Raw genomic sequence first — 18,192 nt, forward strand, 5'->3', positions numbered from 1 at the left:
CTGCTTTGAAGATTAAGAATTTATTACATCCCATCACAAATAGTCCTCATTTGCTCAAAGCTGTTGCTCATTGGTGGCAAATACACTAATCTAACAATTCTGATGTGGTGGTAGGAACATCAATAGCAAAAAACAAAAAATCACTATAGCCTATATACCGTCTATAGAAGGCAAGATAAAATTAAATATAACCCAAAACAAACAAAATGAAAACAATATATAAACACACTTCCAGGGAATTACTAATTCCAATTGAAAGGATTTTGTCTTATATTCACCTTCAGAATCAATAGAAAAGCAAATAATGACAGGGTTCAATCTTTAATTCCTGGGTCAATTAACCCAATAGAACCACTAATAACACAACACACAATTATCTATATCCATATGTACATACGCTCATGTGCACAAGTCTCTTGAGTTCTTCTAGAGAGGAATTCACAGTTGTGTAACCGTATTTAAATATGTCAATATTTAAATCGGTTACCTATTCAAATATTTTTATTCCCCGACCACTTGTTAGATCATTCATTGTCAACTGCTGTCAGAAACTCAATATCTTCTTTCCATGTACCACCTTCCACAACCTTCCACAAACGGTGCACTTTTATTCCTGAAATTCCAGCTTTGTTGGTTCCATTACACACTCACCTGGGAATCCCAGGTGTTTCCACATTTACTTCACTTTCTGTAATTGAGAGGATAAGGATGAGCCCAACGTGTGTAAACTAACAAAACAGACAATGGGAGAAATCCAAGGGCCTAATTCAAAACTCACTAATACATAACAGATAATGTCATCATATTACATAGTAATCCATAGTAAATACATTTGATTGATTGATAATCCAGGGGCTGGAGTTTTAACTAGAGGGATACAGCTTGAGATAAAACAAATTTGGGCAAGACAGTGTTAGCTGGGAAATATACATAGACACATAGTAGTTACACTTAACTACAAAATATGTCTGATGACATTTACGAAAGCGAAATTACCTTCTCTTGTGAGTTAGTATCATCGGACCCTATAAAGGCAAGAAAAGGTCAAGCATTAGATTGACACACAAGATCCAAATGAATTCGCAAGATCCAAATTCACACTGTAGCTTCACGGCTTCAACATTGTTTTTTGTGTATCTTAGTTCAAACTGATTGTAGTTACCAGAGCTAAATGTCCAGGAGACGATCTTGATCAAACCATAGAGCCCCAGGGCCACGGCAACCATCGCCATGGAGTCTTCAATGGAGGGACCATTAACACCTGATTGGGATGAAGAGATAGAGAGTAAATTTAAGACATACTCAGGATAAGTTGTGTTGTGTCAAGTCAAATGTATTTGACTTTTCAGATCAAAGTAACTGCATATCAGAAATTATAACCTGGGCTGTTCAAGCCCTGAATGCTGATTGGCTGACAGCCGTGGTATATCAGTACCGTATACCACGGGTATGACAAAACATTTATTTTTATTGCGTTGGTAACCAGTTTATATTAGCAATATGGCACCTCTGGGGTTTATGGTATATGGCCAATGTACCACGGCTAAGGGCAGTGTCCAGGCACTCTGCATTGTGTCGTGCTTAAGAACAGCCCTTAGCCGTGGTATATTGGCCATATACCACACCCCATAGGGCCTTATTGCTTTATGGACCCATGTATGGAATGTAAAGAACATTGTTTGAGGTAGAAATTGCCCCTAACCACAGATTCCCTTACCCCAATTCTAACCTTTACCTTTACAGGGATACAAATATCAGGCTCTGAATCAGTGAACCCAGGGGCAACATCCATCAACTCAATGCAGCTCTATTAAATTATCTCTCACCGATGACATTGAGGGTGACGCTGGCCCGCCGGGTGCCTCCAGGATGGACGGCCACACAGGTGACCTCCCCTCCACGGCCAAGGTCCAGCTTGGCTGAGTCTAACTCCAGACGGGTGGTCTGGCTGTAGGTGTTGTCTGGGCCCTGCCTGTGGCCTGTCACGCTGCCTTGACCCAGGGGCCTGACCTTACCGTCAGGCCCTGTTAACTCCCAGTGGAACTCCAGGGAGAGGGGGAAGAATCCTGACGCCTCGCATTGCACCTTCACCACCTGGCCGGGCACGGAGAGAGGGAGCGGGGAGGGGAAGATGGAGAGGGACGGAGGCTCTGGGAGAGATAGAGGGAGAAATAGGAGTGAGAGAATGAGGTAAGAAATAGGAGTGAGAGAATGAGGTAAGATACACATATATGGCATGTTTTCTAATGCTATTTAGTTGACCATGACATACCATTATAAGAATGTACTGTATATAAAGTTACAGTAGTTATTACAGTGACTATACTATACATGTAAATACATAGTGGTTGAGATTCTACACATTGCAACGCTTTAGTATTGGCAGACTAATCAAGCGTATTCATCTCTCCTCACCTACAATCTCCAGCTCCACTGCCACCTGAGCCAGGAGATATGGCAAGTACACCGTGCAGATGTAGGTTCCTGTGTGGCGCACTTCAGCTTCCTGCAGGATCAGTGATGCATTTCCTGTCTCGTGCAGAGCCGTGAAGTCTAGCCCCGCTCCCTTTTCCTTGGTCTCGGCAAATCGGTCAGTCTTTCCGTCGTAGGCCAGGACCAGACGTCCATCGCCCCTGAACTGGTAGCGCCACTCCACGGCGAAGCCAGAGCCAGAGAGAGGAGAAGTGGCCTCCATCCAGAACCCACAGTCTAGAACCACCGGTTCCCCGAGTCTGGAACGGACCAAGGGGGTTCGACTGGACACACTGAGCACCACTGGGAGAGAGAGGGGTAGGAGAGAGACATTAAACTTTCACACTACTTTATCTGTGACATTGCGTAGTAATAAACATCACCGGATTATATACTTCTTCATGGCATATGACAAATTCATTTCAATTAGTTAAGAACAAATTCTTATGTACAATGACGGCCTAAAATTCTTATGTACAATGACGGCCTACAACAGGGCCAATTGAGCGCCGCCCTATGGGACTCCCAATCACGGCCTGGATTCGAACCAGGGTGTCTGTAGTGACACCTCTAGCACTAGTGATGCAGTGACTTAGACCGCTGCGCCACTCGGGAGCCCCGGTTAATAATAAGTCATTATCACTGTTGTGTTGGTAACTGTATACAATTTTGATTAGAAGTCCATCTTTAACACTTGTAATGGTTAAATACAACAATCTGACTTTAACAACCCTTGCTCAAGAAGAATGTAATTGTTTTTCAATCATAGGGCTCTTTACCAGTGGGTTCCTTGGTTGCCGTGGGAGCACGCATGACACTGGACAGGCCCAGCTGTCCGTCAAGGCCCTGCAAGGCTGCAGAGTACCAGTCAGCTTGCAGGTAGATAGGACTGTGGGCAGAGTCAGTGAGCGGGACTGCCCATTGAACGGTGGAGGGCTGGGGCATGAAGGGGTTTATCTCACACTGTGGTTTATGGACTGAGCCCTCTGGTGGGTGCAGAGAGGAACTGCAGAGGATGGCTGCTGGGTCTGATGAGAGAGAGGGAGATTTGTCTATAGAAGTTATCCTTTCAATGAAATAACTTTTTTTTTTTTTACCAAACTGACTGAGTGCACCTTTAACAGCGACTGGTTTGTCATTCAAATCCTACATCATTTCTAAAGAGATTGTCCTATATAATGTATAATAATAAGTACTGACCAGTGATGTAGTAGACTCTATCATGGTTGATGTCTGCAGATGGTCCCTGCTGTGACTTGGTTTCTGAGTCTGTATTGATATACAGTAGTGACTTCTCCTGAATCATTGCAGCAGGGAATCCACCACCTCGACCTGGTTTCTCCTGGACAAACCAGCACTCCAGAACTGGACAGCTTGTCCCATAGACTGGAAGAGAGAAGGATGAGAAAGTTGTGTGAATATGTGAGACCATCAATGTGGATAGGTGAGAAGATAAACTACTGTAGATTAGCTTGGTAAGAATAGATATGAAAAGGCAATCAAAAGAGCAAATGGAGATGCTTAGTATTCAGACAGTGAAAACCAAAATATTGTAAGTCCCTATTACTGTAAATCTCTATTATTGAACTGTAATCAATTTAAAAAAACAATTGCATTCGTATGAATACATATTTGCTGTAAGGCTGTTTATGTGTGCTTGTCATTTCACACAATGATCTAAATTAATCAACCAAGTGCAATGCATATACAAGCTACAAAGTAACAAAGTATCACAGATCAATACAGATTAAGTAGATACGGTAGCAGCAGTTGTTTCAAATTGTATCATATATTAAGTCATGTTCAATATTCTTCAATATATATATATTTTTTAAACTACAGCACAAATGCCGGAGAGTTGAAAGGAAATACAGTAAGAAAAAGTCGACCATTTTACCGTGTATGAAGCAAGTAAAGGCGAGAAACGATAGCTTGTAAATTGTTGAAATATTGTCCATGGTTGTCTTCGACAGTGTTATCGACTGTTTGTTATCGACTGTTTTGGTGTAGTTTGGAGTTGTTAACGCATGGAGAAATATTATGTTTTCTTCGGCCTTCCCCTGTGGCCTGCAGAAACTGCTTTCACTTTCATTTTTCAGACCGACATTTGCATAGCTAGACGAGGCATAGATAATGATATACCATCACGGTGTCCAATATTAGGTTAAGTCAATACACTGATTTTATGAGGCACAAATTGCATAAACATGTTGTGAAAAATATACTGTTTTACAAACTCAGAGAGCTTCGTGCACAACATGATTTGCCGCGCAAAGAAATACGACGACGTCAACGCATTGCAAAATGCACACTCAACACTAGATGGTGCACCAACACTGACGTTAATTTCAAACGTGCCCCAGAGTTGTCAAGATCACTCGATTTCTTTGAAACTGGAATCAGGGGACATGCACACCATTAGAGTTTATACCTGGCTGGCTGCTTCTGTTCGAAATTACGAACGTCACATGGATTTCGGTACAGTGGCATGAATTAATACATGATGGGTCATTATTTTATGAAAGAGTTAGCCCCTACCTGTCTTCTATTCCAGTCAACAGGTGAAATCTGCTACCTTTTAAATATAAAATTAAATAGCTTGTTTTTCATTCTTCCTGAATTAGAATGTCACAGAGTTGCATGATTGTTTGCAGAATGCAGAGAAACAAGATGGCAAGAAGGAATAAGGTAATCTGATCCAAGATTTGTGGTGAGGCAACTTTTACTTTGATGTCGAGACGGAGTAGGGTGAAGTTGCCCTAAAACGCTGATCTTGGGTCAGATTTGCATTTTTCCTACTAATGGTTAAGTATTGGAATGGACGAGGGGAAGCTGATCCCATATCTGTTCCTAGAGGAATCTTTACCCCAGACCGACAGATACCCAAAAGTGATCATGTGATTTCTTTGAAACAGTAGTGAGGAGAGTTACAGTCTACATATAGATGGCACTGTGGCATCGTTTATCCTTCACTGTAGCCTATGCGGCGGCTGGTTTTTGACTCTTTTCAGGGACTTTCCATTCACAAACTGAACTCGCTTTGGTTATTCCCGTCACGCACATACCAGAACACACTGAGAGTGGGCAAGAATTCCAGAACACATTTTCATTGGGGAGAGAAAATGTGAAAATATGATCAAAGATTACCCTTGACTTTTTCCAAATGTTGTTACGTTACAGCCTTATTTTAAAATGGATTAAATAAAATAAAAAATCCTCATCAATCTACACACAATACCCCATAATGACAAAGGAAAAACTGATTTTTTTACATTTTAGCAAATCTATTCAAACTAAATAAACAGAAATACCTTATTTACATAAGTATTAGGGTCATTTGCTATGAGACTCGAAATTGAGCTCAGGTGCATCCTGTTTCCATTGATCATCCTTGAGATGTTTCTACAACTTGATTGGAGTCCAAATTCAATTGATTGGACATGATTTGGAAAGTCACACTCCTGTCTATATAAGGTCCCACAGTTGACAGTGTATGTCAGAGCAAAAACCAAGCCATGAGGTCAAAGGAATTGTCCGTAGAGCTCTGAGACAGGATTGTGTCGAGGCACAGGTCTGGTGAAAGGTACCACAACATTTCTGCAGCATTGAAGGTTCCCAAGAACACCTTGGCCTCCATCATTCTTAAATGGAAGAAGTTTGGAACCACCAAGACTCTTCCTAGAGCTGGGCGCCCTGCCAAACTGAGCAATATGGGGAGAAGGACTTTGGTCAAGGAGGTGACCAAGAACCCGATGGTCACTCTGACAGAGCTCCAGAGTTCATCTGTGGAGATTAGAGAACCTTCCAGAAGGACAACCATCTCTACAGCACTCCACCAATCAAGCTTTTATGGCCACTCCTCAGTAAAAGGCACATGACACACATCTCTGGTCTGATTAAATATTGAACTCTTTGGCCTGAATGCCAAGCGTCACGTCTGGAGGAAACCTGGCACCATCCCTACAGGGAAGCATGGTAGTAGCAGCATCATGCCGTGGGGATGTTTTTCAGCGGCAGGGACTGGGACACTAGTCAGGATCGAGGGAAAGATGAACGGAGTACAGACAGATCCTTGATGAAAACCTGCTCCAGAGCGCTCAGGACCTCAGACTGGGGCGAAGGTTCACCTTCTAACAGGACAAAGACCCCTTAGCACACAGCCAAGATAACGCAGGAGTGGCTTCGGGACAAGTCTCTGAATGTCTTTGTGTGGCACAGCCAGAGCCCAGACTTGAACCCGAACGAACATCTCTGGAGAGACCTGAAAATAGCTGTGCAGCGACGCTCCCCATCCAACCTGACAGAGTTTGAGAGGATTTGCAGAGAAGAATGAGAGAAACTCCCCAAATACAGGAGTGCCACGCTTGTAGCGTCATACCCAAGAAGAGTCGAGTCTGTAATCGCTGCCAATGGTGCTTCAACAAAGTACTGAGTAAAGGGTCTAAATACTAATGGAAATGTTTGTTTTTTTGCCAAAAAAAATCTAAAAACCTGTTTTTGCTTTGTCATTATGGGGTATTATGGGTAGATTGATGAGGGGATTTTAAAAAAAATACATTTTATGATAAGGGATTAATGTAACAAAATGTGAAAAACGTAAACGGGTGAAAAACGTAAGATAGGGAATTTTTACTTGGATTAAATGTCAGGAATTGTCAGGGATATCCTTGTCCCATCACACACTAGCGACTCCTGTGGCGGGCCGGGTGCAGTGCACGCTGACACGGTTGCCAGGTGTACGGTGTTTCCTCCGACACATTGGTGCGGCTGGCTTCCGGGTTAAGTGGCTATTGTGTCAAGAGGCAGTGCGGCTTGGTTGGGTTGTGTTTCGGAGGACACACGGCTCTCGAACCCATAGGGGAGTTGCAGCGATGAGACAAGACTGTAACTACCAATTGAATACCACGAAATTGGGGAGAAAAAAAGGGGGTAAAATTAAAAAAGGTATGTGTTACCTTTGAATGGTGATTCAGAACCACACTGTGTACTGTGTTATACGCGACCCTTTCAATTATGATTTTTTACCATTTCAACTGAGACTGAGTGCGTATGTTCGTCATAGAAGGCCAAAGTTCAAATTTGTGGGTTTTTCGGGAAGTTGTCCTTTCTCACTATTAGCAGCATAGAGCAAGCTTGTGTTAGCTCCCCCCCAACAACTGGCATTACTAGGCTTCCATTTGCTGTCTTGGCTACATGGGGTAAGGGGGGTTGGGATGTGTTTATTATTGGGGGGTTTTGCAACGAAAACAAGAGTTTCTATTGCACAGATTCACTTACTAGTAAGTCCCTTTTTGCTTTCGCTTGGTTTTTCTTCTTCTTCCAGTGAGGTTTTATAGCGGACTACAACCCAAACAGATGTGTTACTGCCACCTACTGGATGCGCTGAATCCAAGGTGGTTTTATTTGGCCCCCCAAGTTTTCTGAGCAAAAATAAATAAAAAATACAAAACTGTATATTCTGAACAAAAATGAAGAAGCCGGATGTGGAGGTCCTGAGTTGGCGTGGTTACACGTGGTCTGCTGTTATGAGGCTTGTTGGACGTACTGCCAAATTCTCTAAAACAACGTAAATTCTCTGGCAATAGCTCTGGTGAACATTCCTGCGGTCAGCATTCCAATTGCAAGCTCCCTCAAAACTGTCATGTGGATGGATTATCTTGGCAAATGAGAAATGCTCACTAACAGGTATGTAAAAAAAATGGTGCCATTTTTTGTTGTTGAGAAATATGCTTTTTGTGCGTATGGGATATTTTATTTCAGCTCATGAAACATGGGACCAAGACGTTGTTTGTTGTTGTTGAATTTTCATTGTCGGACATATACGAACGAGTGTTAAAACACCAGTTGAATTTTCATTTTCGGACATAAAAGAGTGTTAAAACACCAGGAAATCAGCTCCAAGTGATGTTAATTTTGGAAATCTGTTCACAAATATTCCCATTCATAATACAGAGACATACTGTATGTGATCATATACAAATAATAATAATAAATAATAATTGATTGGATTTAAGTAGCGCTTTTCTACCAACTGAGGTCCTCAAAGCGCTTTACATAGTCGGGGGAAACTCACCTCATCCACCATCAATGTGTATCACCTGACCAGAACGCTTACCACACTATCAGGTGGAGAGGTGAGGAGTGATATCTGCCAATTAGGAATGAGGGGGATGATTAGGTGCCCATGATGGAATGTGGTCAGGTTGGGAATTTAGGGATTTTGAATGAACACAGAGAGTCAGGCCACCCATTTTGTTCACCCCAATTTCGTGGTATCCAATTGGTAGTAGTTACAGTCTTGTCTCATCACTGCAACTCCCGTACGGACTCAGGAGAGGCGAAGGTCGAGAGCCATGCGTCCTCCGAAACACAACCCAACCACTGCTTCTTGACACAATGCACATCCAACCCGGAAGCCAGCCGCACCAATGTGTCGGAGGAAACACTGTACACCTGGCGATCATGTCAGCATGCACTGCGCCCGGCCCGCCACAGGAGTCGCTAGTGTGCGATGAGACAAGGATATCCCTGCCGGCCAAACCCTCCCTAACCCGGACGACGCTGGGCCAATTGTGCGTCGCCCCATGGACCTCCCGGTCGCGGCCGGCTGCGACAGAGCCTGGGCTCGAACCCAGAGTCTCTGGTGGCACAGCTAGCACTGAGGCCACCAATTTTAACGTTTTATTATGAATGACCACAGAGAGTGAGGCCACCCATTTTAACATTTTATTATGAATGACCACAGAGAGTCAGGCCACCCGTTTTAACGTTTTATATTGAATGACCACAGAGAGTCAGGCCACCCGTTTTAACGTTTCATTATGAATGATCACAGAGAGTCAGGCCACCCGTTTTAACGTTTTATTATGAATGACCACAGAGAGTCAGGCCACCCGTTTTAACGTTTTATTTTGTTCCAGCCCCATGAACATTCGCTTCAGAAAAAATTAGCCCGTGGCTGAATCTAGTTGATGATCCCTGCCCTAAATGTTGCATAATCCTTATCAAATGATTTGTGAAACATCAGAGACATATGGTGAATACCTTTTGAAAGTATTATTTTAAAGTGGACATTTGCTGGCTTCTTGCTTTCCTTGAGTTTGTGACCAACTATACGTATTTTATCTGATTCTTCATAACTGTCTTTGTTTCAGAATTATGCAACAACGCCCAAATGTATTGTGGGAAAGGAAATTCCATTGAGAGGCAAGACTCTGAGGCAAAAGAGGCCCATTGTCCCTCAATGCTGTACCTCCAGCTTTGAACCTCCTCAGGCCCAAAGAGAGGACTACGTCCGGCTACGAGTGATACCCAGACTACCAGTGCTCCGAGGAGAAAAGGGGAAACAGTGGCTGCATGGAGAGAGATGAGGGAAAAGCTGCACAAAATCCTTGTGGAGAACATGGCCCCCCCAGTAAAATCCATCTGCTCTGTGTGTGGGATCAAGACAGAGATAATATGGCGGTTCACTGACTGTGGGGCTGAGACAATATTTTGCTCTTGAATGTGTGGTGGCTACCCATAAAAACAAAAACATTGTCCACTACATGGAGATCTGGCGTGTAATTATCATTTGCAATGTTTGATCATGTGCTCAATTAACAAATAAACTAATTTCTCAAACATAAGTTTAGTTAAATGGTCATTGTCAGAGGCCTTCGCAGAGGTTTCTCCCACAAAGGATCACTGTCATCACCTTAAAACCAAGCATTTGTACTATTTGCAGTTACACTTAAACTGATCAACTAATTGTATTTGCTCTCTATCTCTGTCTCTATCTGTCTCTGTCTATCTGATACATATTTTCACCCACAACTTACTTATTTTCCCCAGGTCATGCTTTTTAGCCATGGCTAAATCATTGAAACCTCTTAACCAATACTCTTCCGCTTAAGGATGGTCAATTTAAAAGGACCCTTCCGTTTGCTTTCTAATGGCACTGAGGGCGGAGAGTTGGCCATAAGTGATCACTCTACCACAGTAGACTTCTGAGTGTATTTGATGACATTTGTTTAATAATATCTAACAGTAAACAAAAACCTTTCTCTACATAACATTTTTGGTGTTTTTCAAAATGTTGTTCTTACGTGACAAGTTCAAGGCAATTTTGTTTTCATTTTCGAATGATATTCACTGAGTATACAAAACATGCTCTTACCATGACATACTGTAGACTGCCCAGGTCAATCAAGGGGTGCTCTGAAATCAGTGTGGCATGATAGGATGATTACACAGAAGGATTACCACACAGGCCGGAGAGATAACGAGGCAACTTTATTTAATGTTGATCGCTTTTATTAGAATGTCTAAGAGCGAGCAGTGAAACAATTAATAAATAATGCCGAGAGAGGTTCCGGCAGTATCCGGCTCAAATGAAGCACCGCCAGAGACTATAAAAAGCAGGACTCAATGCGTCTCTACTTGGCACTCTGCATTAAACAGATAGATTTGGGGTAACACATTGCGATAGACTAGTGTCCTGTCCAGGTGTTATACTTGTATATCAAGTTGCCTCTTGCTACTGAAACAGGAGATTATGTTTACTACTGTATGTGAAACGCAAAGCTTTCTATGTTGTTGACCCCGACTTATTGTGAAACTGAAATCCCGACTGCGGATTGTGCCGTTACGCATCACAGATAAGTCAAAGAAAACAATTGATAATTGCAATGGAAAATGTGTAGTTTTTGCTCCATTCTGTTAACAGTTTATTTGTGTCTTTCTAATGGAACTTTTAATGACTAACTATTTTTCAGGCTGAGTGCATGATGTGCGGGTAGAGCTCTGCAAGTGTGAGCCAGAAGCAGTGTCATTGGTCAGGTGCATGCTTTGGCCTTGCACACCCCACCAGCCTCAGACTGAAGTTGTCTGCTCACTACTCAAGCGGATAACCAGCCTGCAGCTTGAGAGTGCTGTTTCACTAAGGGCCATATGCCTGTCATTCAATTATCCTCATAGGACACTAAGTAACCACTTTTATAATCTGATTCTATAATGTGTCTACTTTGTCTGCAAAAGTTCATAACCAAATTTCTGTTTTGATAAAAAAGGATCTGTCATAGAAACCAAGTGCTACTTGTATGTGAAGATGCATTTGCTGTGTTGATGGTCTACTCTGATGGAATGTAGTAATGAATCAGAGTGTTGATATCCTACTCTGATGGAATGTAGTAATGAATCAGAGAGTTGATGTCCTACTCTGATGGAATGTAGTAATGAATCAGAGTGTTGATGTCCTACTCTGATGGAATGTAGTAATGAATCAGAGTGTTGATGTCCTACTCTGATGGAATGTAGTAATGAATCAGAGTGTTGATGTCCTACTCTGATGGAATTCAGTAATGAATCAGAGCGTTGATGTCCTACTCTGATGGAATGCAGCAATGAATCAGAGTGTTGATGTCCTACTCTGATGGAATGTAGTAATGAATCAGAGTGTTGATGTCCTACTCTGATGGAATGTAGTAATGAATCAGAGTGTTGATGTCCTACTCTGATGGAATGTAGTAATGAATCAGAGTGTTGATGTCCTACTCTGATGGAATGTAGTAATGAATCAGAGTGTTGATGTCCTACTCTGATGGAATGTAGTAATGAATCAGAGTGTTGATGTCCTACTCTGATGGAATGTAGTAATGAATCAGAGTGTTGATGTCCTACTCTGATGGAATGCAGTAATGAATCAGAGTGTTGATGTCCTACTCTGATGGAATGCAGCAATGAATCAGAGCGTTGATGTCCTACTCTGATGGAATGCAGCAATGAATCAGAGTGTTGATGTCCTACTCTGATGGAATGCAGCAATGAATCAAAGTGTTGATGTCCTACTCTGATGGAATGTAGTAATTAATCAGAGTGTTGATGTCCTACTCTGATGGAATTCAGTAATGAATCAGAGTGTTGATGTCCTACTCTGATGGAATGCAGCAATGAATCAAAGTGTTGATGTCCTACTCTGATGGAATTCAGTAATGAATCAGAGTGTTGATGTCCTACTCTGATGGAATGCAGTAATGAATCAGAGTGTTGATGTCCTACTCTGTTGGAATGCAGCAATGAATCAGTGCCTTTAAGTGACTCTGCTTATTCTGCCCTGACAAATGAGGCCTATGAGGAGTTATGTCATGCCTGAACTTGATATGTTGCGCCATCTGGCCCCAGAAACTGCAGATGGAACCCAGTGCCCACTCTCTCCCAAGGTTTGTTTTATTTTTTTGGCCAATTAAATGTTTAATCACCCTCAAAAAACACTTCAATGCATAATATCAATTCTGATGTGTCCCTCTTTTATAAACACAAATGATCTATTAGAAACATCTCTGTTACATTTTTGTCAAAAAGTTGCACAGACTAACAGACTTCAAGTCTTTCATTTTATTTGTTTATTGGGATCCCCACGATCTGTTACAAAGCAGAAGCTACTCTTCATGGGGTCCAAAAACTATAAAGTTGTATCCAAGTATATTTGACATGTCTTTACAGGACAATTGAACAGTGTTGGTAGCAGTGGATGGGCTTTTTGGTTTGCCTTGGAAAAAGTTGTCTGGATCAAGTTATGAGCCACCAAAACATGAGGAAAAGTACTTTGCAAACCAAGTTGATGTGGATTGATTCATTTGTAAGCCCATGCCACCAACAGGGGTAAAGTGGTAACAAACTGCCTGAATGTAATATGCACTGCATTTTAAGGATAACATGCATTGTTACCTTATGCACAACTTCCCTAGAAGGGAATGTGAACGAAATCTAGAATTATTTTAACTCATGATATCAAACATTGCTACTAATTCAAATGTAAATGATGCAGTTTTCCCTCCACTTCATCTGTTTGACTCAGTTGTTTTATGGTTGAAGACGGTGTATCGGTATTGCGTATGTTGAATGTAATATTATTGGTTGTCTCATGCAACATCCATTTAGGCACTGAACCTGGCACCACTGTGTTTGATCTGCTTCAGACAGCAGCTAAGTAGGTTATACCTGTACTGTACTTGATATTTAAAAAAATATGTAGGGTTGTCAGGGATTTGAAGCAGGCAACGCGATCAGGTCCAAACCCAAAACAACGAAATTCGATGAGACAGGCGTGTTGGGAGTTTCCTGCGAGCATGAGCACCGCTTCACTTCCTGAACATGAAAAAGGGTGAAAGGTGGAATGCAGTAATAATGAGTTGGTTTTTTTCTTTTTCATTATTTTTTTCAGTGTTTGGTTAATTTAGTATGCAAATAAAGATGCATCTCTTCAGTAGTTTGTCAAATGCAGTGTACCTGCTGCGAGAGGAGGGGATGAGAGGCAAGAACATCAATCTCATCTTCATGTATGACATTGTATGAAAGATGCAACCACATGTGCAAGTAATTCACCTTTTTTATTCAAGATCTCGTTTACTTTAACATTTGAATAGCAGTTTTCACCCAAAATATTATTTTACATTTACATTGTGTCCATCATTTTTAAAGAAACTTTCCTGAATTGAAGCTTGGGACCAAATTCATTGTGCCAGTTTTCCATGCTGATGGACATGACTTGCCATGTCAGGTATTTGAACATGATCATTAATATGATCAGTAGGTATTTATTTATATTTTATAAGTTTTAACCAAATAACCCTTTTACTATGGTATTACATGATCTTATATTTCTAAATGAAATTCAACACAAGATATGTGGAAGGTGCTGGACTGGCAGATGGGGAGCAGATGGAGAGGCTGTGGTCGTATCTGAGGTGCTTTGGGAATGTCACCAAAGGGATGTCGCTGTCCCATTGTATTGACCTCCTGATTGATGCCCTTCTCCACCATGGGAAAAAGATGCACCAGAGGCAATGTTAGTATTCAGGCAACACACTTGGAATTGTAGGCTGGACAATATTACGAGTCACAATTCACCCAAGGCTGAAAAACGGCAAAAGAACTTTGGCTAAGCTGGAACACTAGCGCAAGCCCATAGCAAATGAATGGAATCAAGCTTTTGCCTGTTTTGACTGGAGTGATGCTTACAATTCAATTTTGCCTAAATGGCACAAAAAAATGTATCCCTTTTTATTTTACCACTAAAAATCTGTTCATCGGACGAAACTGTAAAAAAACTACTTGTGTAGAAAGTAAACATCCGCACCTCGATGGTGTCAACTGTGCTTATGTTTGTGTAATGAAAAAGTAGGGGGAAAATTAAAACTTCTGACTATTTCTGGTCTAGTGATCAATGAGAAACGAGCTCGCTGCCCAGACTTACATAATTACAAAGAGGAGATTCTCCTGATTAAAATGATGCCCGACGTAAAAAAAAATCTAAATATACACATTGGGAAATATTTGGCGAAATAGACCGGCATGCCTCTCCATTGGAAAACAATGGGGGGAGCTCAGCGTTCCAAGGGAAAAAAGTATTTTGGCGCTAACTGTCACGCCCTGACCATAGTTTGCTTTGTATGTTTTATGTTTTGTTTGTCAGGGTGTGATCTGAGTGGGCATTCTATGTTGTATGTCTGGTTTGTCTATTTCTATGTGTTTGGCCTGATATGGTTCTCAATCAGAGACAGGTGTTTTGCGTTGTCTCTAATTGGGAACCATATTTAGGTAGCCTGTTTTGTATTGTGGGTTGTGGGTTGTGGGTGATTGTCTATGTGTAGTGTTAGTGTCAGCACTATTGTTATTTAGCTTCACGGTTGTCACTTTGTTGTTTTTTGTAGTGTTCAGTTTCTTTCATTAAATAATGACGAACACTTACCTCGCTGCGTATTGGTCCTCCGATCCTTCTCTCCTCTCCTCGTCAGATGAGGAGGACGAAGACATTCGTGACACTAGCATTTGATGACAAACGAGCTCGCTGCCCAGACTTACATAATTAGAAAGAGGAGATTCTCATGATTAAAATGGCGTCCGACTTGAAGAAATCTAAATGTACACATTGCGAGATATTTGGCGAAATAGACAGACATGCCTTAATTTCCCCTATAGGAAACAATGTGACGACCTCAGAGTTCCATGAGTGATTTTTTGCTGTTGTTTACATTGAACTATAAACAACGTGAGCAGGTCTGATTGTCGACAATAGCGAAGCAGGCATTGTGACGTAGAACAATAATCTGGGAATAGATTTTTCGGAAGGTGAGTTGGTGACACAGTGCTCAATAGAACTAATAGGAGCTGGCAGGGTGAAAAACGCCCTACAATAAGGCCTGTTTTTTCGTGATCACTTCAAAACTCGACGGAAGCAACTAGGAAATATGGTCATATTAGGAAATTGGGCTCCACGGTGGATGCAATGAACTATCTTTTATCAGAAAAAAGTGTCCATGTCACGCCCTGACCTTAGAGATCCTTTTTATGTCTCTCTTTTGGTTTGGTCAGGGTGTGAGTTGGGGTGGGTATTCTATGTTCTATTATTTGTATTTCTATGTTTTGGCCGGGTAGGGTTCTCAATCAGGGACAGCTGTCTATCGTTGTCTCTGATTGAGAACCATACTTAGGAAGCCCTTTTTCCCACCTGTTTTTGTGGGAAGTTGACTTTGTTTATGGCACTTAGCCTACAGCTTCACGGTTTGTTTTGTAGTGTCTATTGTTTTGTTCTGTGTATTTTTCTAATAAAGAGAAAATGTACGCTCACCATGCTGCACCTTGGTCCAGTTCTTTCAACGGCTGTGACAGTCCAACCTTCTACTAGTGATGTTCCTAACATTTCCTGTTCTGTTTTAGTGGACTCTGCCACAGCGGCTTTCCCCAGCAACAGAAGTTGCAACAGAGGCTGAAAGGGAAATGTCAGATATTGCACAGTCTAACAGGTACGCCATTGTTTCAATTCTCTAAGCATAGATTGTCAGTATTGATTAGAATTTGTTGTCACATCTGTCAATGTTTTTATGTTTTAGAAACAACACTGGACACCATTGGGGATTGTGTCAGAAATGTCAGTGTCACACTTGAGAGGCAATATGTTGCAATTCTCCAGCAACATACAATTGCAACGTATGTAATTAATTTCAGATGACTGAACAGTTATTTTTTTACAGGCATCCATTTTTATTTTCAGGGCATAGCAGGAAAGTGGCAATGGAACTGCTGTTGGTCTTGCTTGTGCAGATCAATAGGTACTTCTTCAGTTAGTTTGGAACAGTGTTATATCAATGAATATAATTGATCTCCCTGGTAAAAGTATTTAGAACCTTTCTGATGACAGAAAAGGCGTGGAGAGGAAGAACAGCATCCTCAATCGATGGTCCACCACCAGTAGTGGCTTCAACTCATATATGCAAACACAATAATACATTTTACTTTTTGCTGTTTCTGAACTTGTTTCGGTTGGTAATGGTCTATTGTCAGATGGTAATAGAGTAATTGTATAGCAGCTCTTGTCATTTTTCAATGTTTTGCCTTTGTCTATTTGTTGTGTGTTACTTGTTTATTGAACATATCCATTCTGTTTTAACACAGCGCGCCTCCAACCCGGAAGCCAGCCGCACCAATGTGTCGGAGGAAACACCGTGTACCTGGCCCCCCTTGGTTGGCGCGCACTGCGCCCGGCCCGCCACAGGAGTCGCTGGAGCGCGATGAGACAAGGATATCCCTACCGGCCAAACCCTCCCTACCCCGGACGACGCTATGCCAATTGTGCGTCGCCCCACGGACCTCCCGGTCGCGGCCGGCTGCGACAGAGCCTGGGCACGAACCCAGAGACTCTGGTGGCGCAGTTAGCACTGCGATGCAGTGCCCTAGACCACTGCCCCACCCGGGAGGCCGGAGCCGTTATTCTTAACAATGCTGTACAAATTATTTTCTCATATCGTTACAGTTTTATAACAGACATATTGGGGGTGGCCTGAGTGCCAGTAGGTTTGTGCTATCATGCCAAAGAGTTGGTAAGAGAGCAGAAACAGTACCCAGGCTATTTAAAAAATATATTTTGTGTGATTTATTTTTCTATGTAACTGTTAGGTTGAGGATTACAATCATAAATGTGTATATACGGTTGATTTAATATCTGATGACATCACACCTCATCAGATACCGTCCCCTTCATTCTCTGGTACACAGGCTATACAGCTCATCTAGTTACTTGACCTTTGACCCCTCAGGCCAGTCACCAACATGGCTGTTACGACACAGTTACTGTCATCACTAATCAGACGTATGAAAAGAAAACACACAACTACAACCCTCATTATAGTTCACTCGTGGGAACAAACATGGCAGACAAGGTAGACCTATGTAATAGACAGGATTTGAATGACCAGTTGTCTACTGGAGAAAGACTAGTGAACTGGTGTAGACTATGTAAGCATTATTGATGCCTACATATCAGTGGTTCTCAAACCTCTCCCCAGGAACCCTATAATTAAATGTATTCATCAGTATCACCATTAAAACATCTCAATAATCGATTACATTTACTTGCACTTTCTCTTTCAACTTATGTTTCTCAGTTCTGCCTGGTGCCTGATGACATTGTAATTCTTTCATCTTCTATTGGATCATAATTCCTCCACTGGTGTGTTTTCATGTCATCTACTGCATCATACCCAACAGTCACTCATTGTTATGTTTTATGTGTGAAATAAAGATAACACCATAGCAAACATTTGGTGGCTGTATTGGCAAAAAATAGAAATTATACAGTATTGTAATGAAACAGGCAGCGAAACAGATCTCGAAACCTGGACCTTCTAGCCAGAAGTCCAGCGCGCTATCGACTGTGCCGCAAAAGCATGCTCGAACGGCAGA

At 41.8% G+C, this 18,192-nt stretch overlaps 1 protein-coding gene across 1 annotated transcript; it reads right to left on the reverse strand.

Moving 5' to 3' along the window:
- Position 1: 1 nt before the first annotated feature.
- Positions 2-4,792, reverse strand: LOC129819740 (tapasin-like). Its single transcript, XM_055876283.1, has 8 exons — positions 4,370-4,792; positions 3,673-3,858; positions 3,252-3,500; positions 2,416-2,775; positions 1,827-2,150; positions 1,163-1,261; positions 997-1,025; positions 2-688 (listed from the first exon to the last, which is right to left on the reverse strand). Exons 1-8 carry the CDS (start codon positions 4,428-4,430, stop codon positions 677-679), a joined length of 1,320 nt encoding a protein of 439 aa, XP_055732258.1. The 5' UTR covers positions 4,431-4,792; the 3' UTR covers positions 2-676.
- Between the last annotated feature and the right edge of the window lie 13,400 nt (positions 4,793-18,192).

Source organism: Salvelinus fontinalis, chromosome 22 (assembly GCF_029448725.1).
Source record: "Salvelinus fontinalis isolate EN_2023a chromosome 22, ASM2944872v1, whole genome shotgun sequence".
NCBI lineage: Eukaryota > Metazoa > Chordata > Actinopteri > Salmoniformes > Salmonidae > Salvelinus > Salvelinus fontinalis.

Bases quoted from the DNA above. Each gene is read 5' to 3' on its own strand.
- LOC129819740 (XM_055876283.1), bottom strand. From the start codon at position 4,430: ATGGACAATATTTCAACAATTTACAAGCTATCGTTTCTCGCCTTTACT. The intron at 3,859-4,369 runs GTAAAATGGTCG...TCTCTCTTCCAG, and splicing joins CTTTACTTGCTTCATACACG to TCTATGGGACAAGCTGTCCA. The intron at 1,026-1,162 runs GTAACTACAATC...TTGCCTTTATAG, and splicing joins CTCCTGGACATTTAGCTCTG to GGTCCGATGATACTAACTCA.